The sequence below is a fragment of the Anneissia japonica genome, unplaced genomic scaffold (genome assembly GCF_011630105.1).
Source record: "Anneissia japonica isolate Jap-2015-1 unplaced genomic scaffold, ASM1163010v1 scaffold5840_len13928_cov107, whole genome shotgun sequence".
NCBI classification, from domain to species: domain Eukaryota; kingdom Metazoa; phylum Echinodermata; class Crinoidea; order Comatulida; family Comatulidae; genus Anneissia; species Anneissia japonica.
This window is the reverse complement of record NW_022729739.1, coordinates 1520-10578: the sequence shown is the minus strand read 5'-3', so window position 1 is coordinate 10578 and position 9059 is coordinate 1520. Positions and strand designations below refer to the sequence as shown.

The 9059-nt window shown below is 35.0% G+C and overlaps 1 protein-coding gene and 1 long non-coding RNA gene across 2 annotated transcripts; both read right to left on the bottom strand.

Annotated features, from left to right (window-relative positions):
- Positions 1 to 400: 400 nt before the first annotated feature.
- LOC117114725 (glycine amidinotransferase, mitochondrial-like) lies at positions 401 to 3116 on the bottom strand (the record flags this gene model as incomplete). The annotated part of the gene is given in 4 exon segments (XM_033258417.1): positions 401 to 646; positions 1395 to 1623; positions 1724 to 1855; positions 2926 to 3116. Coding segments are annotated over 4 exon segments (779 nt in total), but the record flags the coding sequence as incomplete, so codon positions are not given.
- A 4591-nt stretch (positions 3117 to 7707) lies between these two features.
- Positions 7708 to 9059, bottom strand: LOC117114726. Its single transcript, XR_004446431.1, has 3 exons — positions 9009 to 9059; positions 8517 to 8574; positions 7708 to 7907 (listed from the first exon to the last, which is right to left on the bottom strand). It is a non-coding gene; the product is annotated as an uncharacterized LOC117114726 (long non-coding RNA).

The following is a 9059-nucleotide window of genomic DNA, read 5'->3' as shown; positions in this document are numbered from 1 at the left end:
GGTTACTATAATTGCTACAGTTCTAATAAATACAGAAAATTTTTGTTGGCAAATTGTTTGTTTTATTTGGTATAATACTTATCCGAATAAAATATATATGAAATTAAGTAACAATAATAATTAATAAGCAAACACGTAAGTAATACACAATAATATGTAATAAACAAATAGAACAAGTAACTAACTTGTAATATTTATTTGTTTACTTTTGTGTGTGCAAATATTTTTAATAGTTAAAACAAAATATGTAGTCCTGTTTATTATTTGTGATAAAGTGTGTGTAATGTAAGTAAGTTCACAAATATGAACAAATGTTAAATACAAAATTACCAGAGGTCAACCATTCTATATATTATTTATTTCATATTATATTCTCAAAGTATTAAATAAAATACAACAGAATAAATATAGTGAAGATTTTAGAAATATGATTCTAAAGAACCGTTTCGTCTGACGTCACAAGTCCAGCAATGACTGCCACCTCCTAGAGAACCAGCGAAACGCAAATCAACCTTGATGCATTCCATACCAAGTTTCTCGAAAAGTCTTTGAGTAGGAATCTTGTTTGCATCTACAACCACCCGGTTATGGTCCAACATCGGAACATTCATTGACAGCCATGTTGAAGAAAACCACATCGGGTGATCTGTAAAAGGTGCACAGAAGAAAGTCTTATAGAAATATAATTGTATAAATTACACTGAAATTTGTGTTCGTTTTATTGACTGAAACAGATAATGATGGAGCTGACACTGTAGGCCTACTGTACTGACAATAGAAAATATTATGATAATGTAGCAATGACGTTCACTGCAACAAGGATGGCAACGAAAAAAAGACAGCAACAGCAAAAGACACAGCACAGTCAAATCAAAATCACAGTGACAATCACAGCCACTGTCATAACCACAACAACAATCATAATACAATCATAATATCACTTCTTCTCAAGTTTCTTCTTCAAATTCTCAAAATCATTATGAAAGTTACAAGAGCAGTTTGATTTGATTTTGAATTTATTCAGCAATCAGAGTAAAATACAAAAACAATGAAGAGAAGACAAGGAGAAGCAAATACAATTAAAAACTCTGAAAGCAAGGAATAGCCCAAAAAGGTTTCAAAGAAACGTATTTCCATTGGAATCCTGCAAACGAAACATTCAATTGCTAAAAGGAAGAACAGCAATAATTTTTTTTAAAAGAGGACACTTTGTTAAAATTGAAAAAGGATTATTTACAATTTGAAAGTAAGACAAGATAAAAAGATCAACAATTTCAAAATGTAAAAACCAATAACAATATGACTGGCTTCTAAAAGTCTTTCCAAGGCATATTCTGATATAATTCATCATTATATTCATTTGATATATCTTTTAATATTTTAGTGCGACTTACCGCTTGGTGTTATTGGACGAGGTGCCTCAACGACATCCCACCCAGCTTTTGAGAACAGCTCTATCTGATAGCAAGGTCTTTCTGGGTTGACTAAAACCAGACCAGGTCTCAATAAGCACAGGGACGCATCTATATGCATCGGAGCATCATCCACACATTGTACAATGTGGATTGTATAGTCATCACCAATTTGACGTCGAAGCCACTCAACACCCATTCGGTTTGTCGTCTGAGATTGTAAATAACAAGATTGGTATCCTCAGTAAAAAAATTTTTTATTGAAAATGATTTATTACAGACCTATAACAGTAAAACAATATAGAACTCACGTGACTTAACTGGCAAAAAATGTCCTTTCCAGCACGTTGAAAATCAGTAGCGTCGAAGCAAGGTTCAAATTCTGTCGTCACAAATTGACCTCTAGCTGGCAATTCTAGTCTCTCATGGGATTCAATATAACCCTATAAAAGGTTCAATAATTAAATATTACAATTCATAACCGACTTTAAACTCTGATCAAGATTACCATTGATTTACGCTTGTTAGTTGTTGTGTTGGCCATGCAACAATAACGACACAATCCACTTTTAAGTCCAGTGTGTGAAGTCTGTCTTCGCATATGAGTGTAAACACCATTTTGGTGATCAGAAAGTACATTTTGTAAAAAATTGTCATTCAAAAGAACTAAAGAAAATGGAGCTGGATGAGCCGATCGGAAAACTCTAGCAAAGCATATTTCCAGGAAAAGTGAAAGAGACATTTAGACAAGTACCAAGAACTCTTTGCACAGAAAGAAATAAAGAGAACCATGTAAAGTTGGAAAGACCTTGAAGAAATTCCTCAGTATAGACAGATTATCACCATCATTTTATACCCCAAAAGTCTGCTTCTTTGGGCAGTTTCGCTTTCTCTTTTACCTTTTTGCCTAACGATCCTGCATTACTGATAGAACTTGTGCTTTTTCCATATCATCTCTATGATTTTTATGATTATTTTTCCAATTGTTGGTGGTACATCTGATTCCATAAACAAAATTTGTTTCTGCCACTTGTCACTTGACATCCTTGTCCTAAGCAGTGGTGGAGTGAGCAGGGACAGGGAGAATTTTCCACCGTCAGACAGGCCTAAATCCCCTATCGTCCGACGCACGCGTTTGCCTATTCAAACGACATTATTTTGAATGCCAATCCCTAATATTGTGGTCTAAAAGCACATTTTGGACCATACTAAGCCATAAAAGCTCTCACCATGAACCCTACAAGAGAGTTTCTATTCCGGCTGTCGACTGAGGTTTTGTCGCCCCTGCTTGGACCCCTCCGTCGAACATGTCGGATCCCTTGACAGCAAATTTCTGGCGCCACCACTGGTCACATGTGCAGTGTAAGTACATAATGCCTCATTGGTAACAGTGAAACTGCAACACCACGCCACATTTAACAATTTTTATTAGAAGAAAATGTTAAATTGAAAGGCTCTTTATAGAAACATCTACTGTAAAACCTAATGCATAACATCATAGTATAGTACCTACCATGTCATAAAGCTCATCGCTCATTTGTGGTTTAGGTGCTGTTGTCCACTTGACGCCCTCTCTGAAATATTCTTTCATCAAACGGCGGTATGCACGATACTCAAAGAAAAGACATCTCCATGCCATTGGACTTTCAATGATTTCCTCACCAACCACAAGCAGAAGATCACGTGGCATCGCTGAATACAATCCTACATACCAACATATTTTTTTTTAACGATCTTATTGGTTTGGGAATGGCTGCATTTATGTACCACTCTTGATTAGTACAGTAGAAAAATACATATAAAACAGAAATATTATAATCATAATTAAACAGAGATTACGAATACAATCGGCCACTTGTCACATGAATACACCAACACACATTAACACTTGGCAATCATTGAATTGGTAATTGACAGCGTCGAATGTGTCATGAAGACACCTTTTAAGGTACTGTAACTGATCTAAATTATATTTCATCATATTATTTATGAAAAAATGGTGTACAATAATTGAAAGTTGACTTTATACCATTTATTATCCATTTGTTATAAGCGACAATCGTCCTATCTCTATCACCTTAATAATATTTGAGCAAGGGTGACCATTTGTGCACCATGACCCCAATGACCCCAACGTAGTGCGAGCTATAACTTAAACTAGTATAGTTCCATGTGCAACTTTAATTCACATTAATGTAATCGAAGTAATAATTTTCATAATCTGATTTAATTGAATGACTTCTACTTCCCCACCACATCAACCATCACAAATGACTGACACCACTGATGACCACAAACACCACCACCACCGTAATCAGCACCTGCCACCACCACCACCACCATGATAACAGGGGGCACAAATTGAAAGAGGGCACTTCTGAAAGATTGGTTAAATGAGCTTACGAAACACATCCAATTATACCTCACTGCACTTTGTGATACCTATTGCAAGCTGTATTCAGAATAATACAGCAGTAAAAACATGCAAACATCATTAGTTTTTGGGAGCTGGGTTAGTTTTAAAAAAAAGTTTGCTTGGTTGAGTAAGTGCAGGAGGCTGTCTGAATTTCACAGGTTGCGGGACACTTCAGACCCCTATAGATGAGTCGAGTATCAAGGCAGGGGCGCCGCTAACTACAGCCCTAACATCGGCGGTGGTTCCAGCCGCTCCTCGCCAATAGTTTGGTTCTTTAAACCAAGTCTTCTCGGAAAAGGACTTGGAAATGGAGGTCCAGTGTACACATCTGACTCGTGTGCACTTTAAATAACCCATTGCATCTTTCGGAAGAGTATGGAGTTACCCGATTTTATGGTTCATTTGAGCACCTGTCGTGGAATGATGTAATGTTACGATAAGCGACTCTTTACGGCTGCTAGTTAGTCATGAATCATGCCCATGTGCAATTAAGCCGCGAGTTATGAGTTACTCTCCTACGTTTCGTAATAATGCATCATGAGTGGATTTCTCGTACAATAAAAGTCGTAATGGTACTAGGCTTGGTCTACAGGAGTTCGTGCTTCAAACAGGTCATTCCATTCTTAGAATTAGAAGCATTTTGATGGAGAAAGTGCACCTTTTTAGCAAGGTTTGCCTAGGTCGATACTAACTCCGGCTATATAAAATTGATTAGAAGTTAGAAAAAAGTTATTCTTATTAAAGAATAGATATGGACTACTACATCTATTTTTTATTGATCTAATCTACGTAAATTAACATTTAGAGTTAATAATTATAATTGTTTAAGTATAAATTTAAAATTACAAATATTATGGGAATAATCATCTAAGTTTATAATAATATTTAATAATATTTAAATGTAGCAAAAGTAACTAATGTTACAATTATGTTATTGTTTATTGAAGTCTACAAAAAAAGATAGGAAGGAAGAAAAACAAAGAGGTCCGGAGCGACTTACATTTGTACCAAATTTATATAATAACGATAATGGCTCGTAACTATATTTTACATGTTTGTAGTAAATTTTGGACACTAATCATCAAAGGTCAAGTTGTCAAGTCTACATGTTTCATAATTGCATGTTTGATGAAGTGCTTCCAGGAGCTTCTCATGATACGCAGGAAACTTGGGACACCTGTGATAATAATGTGTTCACATAAATATAGAATGAAATGTGTTCCAAAAACCTACTTCAACAGGTCATCCTTTCCTTCCTTCTGAAGAAACTTGTTGAATTATTCCAATGCTTGTTTGTCTTGGAATATCTCCTCCAGTAAAATGACCATCATTGGTCCCACGCCATCCTCCTCGTCCCGGTTGCGGAAATACATCTGATACTCGGGGCCCCCAACTTGCCTGATACGCCGTTCACAGTAAGCTTTTAAAAAGCGACACTTTCCTAGAAGGAAAACAATTATTAATGCACAGAGTATTTATTATATCTATATTATATACTTGTTTATATTATGTTTATCATATTTTTATATTTATTATAGTGGCGTAACAACATATCAAAATGTTGTGGCAACGTGTATTAGCAATTGGTTAAGAGTGTGGTTGAATGTGTAGTTGAATAGCTTGGTGGTTGAATGTAGCGGAGTTGAATAGCTTGGTGGTTAAGATGCTTGCCTTCCAATCCTAGGGGCCTGGGTTCAATTCCTGTCAGTGTTGCAGGAATTTTTCTCACGACCAAAACAACTCCACTCCCTAAATCTCATATTGAGATTTAGTTTGTGTAAAAGCATCGTGTGTGTATGTTTGTCTTGTGTAAGGGATTGTCACCTACAAGTAGGACAGTGATATATTCGCTATTGGCAATCCTCGGCACATGTATTGTGTGCCTAAAAAAAGAAGAAAGTCACAAAATGCCATAGCCTGTTATATTACTCAAATTCTCTGTGAATTTTAGTAGCACATTACATTCATGAGTTAAAAACCAGAAATTATATTATATTTTGCTAGTTTTTGGGTGTCTTCTTTTAGAAAATTATTGTGTATTATAATAAGGAGTAGGGACCAAGTGCTTTGTCCCTCCTCCCCTTGAACCCATCTAAAACTTACCTGGTTGAGGTACCTTTTCAGATTACGTGCCTTCAACAGCTCTCCTTTACCCATTCCCTTTGATTTACTTGTTCCTACTTCTAATCCCTTTGCCTTCTTCATATTTTGAATGTTGGTTGCTTGCATAATTTCAATTAAAATGTGACACCTAGAAATGTAGAAATCATCAATTATTAGTCAATCAATCAATTAATCATTACTATAAGATTTTAATTATTATTTTTCTCATTTTTCTCATTATTATTTTTATAATTAGAGAGGAATAACTTCCTTTTTTGTTACTTTGATATGATTTAGAAAATGTTATATTCAAATATCTATATCTTAATAATCATTGAAAAATGAAAGACTAGAAAAGAAAAAAGTGAAGAAATGCAATGACCGCATATCAGGGAAAGAAATGCCAATGACAAAATGGAAATAAATCAAACATCAAATGAACATACCCTACATAATATATCATTGACTATTTTTAATAATTAATTCATAAATATATGCATCAATTATAAATAAGAAACCTGATTTGTTAAAGTTCATGGGTGTCATGACAACTATTAAACTGCTTAAAATTTCAATACATTGACAATTTTGAATAATTTATTCAGCCCATGAAATTAGGAAAAAATTAGGTCGGCAAAAATTTGCCGACCTTAAATTCTCCAAGGTCGGCAGAATCTGCAATTTTTTACTACCTAGGTTTATAGTATAAACTATGATTTTTCCGAACGCTCGACCTTACTTACATCGTCATCTACAGATTGTGATTTTGTTAATTTCTCTATTAAATCAATATATTGCTGGTGAAAGAATGGTCGTACCGTAGTTGTATTAATTTAATAGCGTAGTATAATACATATGTTTTAGAAAAGAAAATTGCCAAATAAATTTCGTTTTAGCGTTCGTTTTATCGTTATCTTTGGCATGGGAAATATCACTTTCGTAAAAGTTACGATCGTATCATCACAGGCTGTTTCAAAACTGCCATGCATGTCCATGTCCATGCGCATGCCCAGAATGATCTATCAGGGATTTTCCACACATGTACTGTGTACTTGTCCGTAGTGAAGTCGCGATGCGAACATGATTGCGTTTAAACGGGCGGTAGGATTAGGCCTACAATATGTAGAATTTTGTTGTTTTTAGATAATAAACAACATTTTAAATACTGTATGATAATAATACTGTAAAATAATGGCCAAAACATGCTGGCATGTTAAAATCATTGAAATCTATTTTATTACACTAAACTAACTTTTATATATTTATATATCATGCTATGATGTTATTTTCCTCATTTTCAACATTAAAGCTAAAATTTTAACAACTTACTGATGGTTTTTGCTAGAGAAATAACCAAAATCATAAACTTTAGAGACTGATATCTCAAATATTGTTCCAATATTGACCCAATTTCAATAAACCAGGTTATATCAACTGAGCTGCTCTACCTACCTACCTGTAGTTCAGTACATCTGGTTATAACTAGCATGTGTAAACCTAATTTACCTGTATTTTATTAAACCCAGTGAATCCACCTTAGTTTACACCATCTGGTTAACTCACCTGAACATGTCACTATTTCACGTATGACATGGCGTGCGGTCTCGGAGCTGGCTATCCTCTCCGGCAACAATAGAACAAGTAAAACTTCAGTTGCTTCCCGTAGGAATTCTGTCTCCGCCACATCGCTTTTTAAACAGGGATGCAACTGGAAAGTTTGTAGTTTCCCTCCACCTTCAGTACTGTAATAACAATTTTTAAAATGTGCGTTTTTTTTAATAGAAAGTTGGAACACATACAAGCATAATTTTGGGTGAGCCAAATATTAATCACTTGCTTGTTAAAAATATAAAACTACTGGCCTTTCCATTCTTATGATTGGCTGTTAAAGTGTACAGTTACCTTGGTGATGTCTCCCGAAGTTCCCTAAAGTGATCACATAATGTTTCAGTAACATCCAGGGCCATGAACCGCACCTAGATGAATGAAATCAGCTTAGTATGATCAATACTTTTGTTGTATACTAACTCTGTATGAATATGTACCAACAGACATTGTACTACTCACACTTGAGAAAATGGACTGTTCCACTAAGCTCCCCCCCCCCCCCCCCCTTGGATACCGTTACTAAGGTCCCACAAAATTACAGCCACTTGTGGAGAAACATGGCCGAGTGTGCGGTCGTAAACATAAACATGCGTACTTCTAAGAAATGCATGTATTCTGGCCACGCCTATTGAATAACATACTTTGATTGGTCACTGGTACGATACTCCATAAAATGCCATTGTTTCTTCCCTATTCTTGGAAACACCCTTTCCCATAAACATGGTTACAGGAATAAATGGTTAATTGCAAGTTAATTAGTCAAGCTGAAAAACAAGGATAGCAGTGAAATTGATCCAGAGACCCACAAGCCTTTATGGTTCAGTTAACATACAGTTGCTACTAATACAGCCTATAATGTATGTTTAGTTTAAGGTCTTTTTTGTGAGGGCCTAGCAATAATTTGCCAACAAACGTGGTTCTTCGCCTTCATCTTGGAGGTGAGGCTCTACGATTGGCCAAAACTTACTGAAACTTACCATATCCACTTTCTGTAACCTTATAACCAAGTTGGTAATCAGCTCCCACATATCGTCTCTGAAATATTATAGAAAATGATAAATAACTGAATAAATAGTTTGAAGATGTGTCTGTGATTTGTAAGGTTGTCATGAAAAACTATCACATTTATTCTGCAAAAATTGCAGAATAAATTTTTAAAATGAAAAAAACCTAAACCACATTATGTATAATAATTCTAAAACTGTTTAATCCATAATAAACCAAGCACAATTTGATGTAAACTTACTGTAAGCTTTTGTCTATGTTATCAACTATTATTATAAGCAAACCAGATAAAAACTATTTGAATACTTACACAATATAATAACCCTAACTCTGCACCTGCTACTGTGACCCAAGAATTTACCCCATTTCATGGCGATCACTAGTTATCTGTTGGTCATCTTGCCTGCTTTAAGGAATATGGACCAAAGTTTTGGTAGACTAAACATTTAAAAATATTAACTTACTCCAGAGCTGATATGAATGTGGTATAATCCTTGCCAAGGTCTCTGTACCAG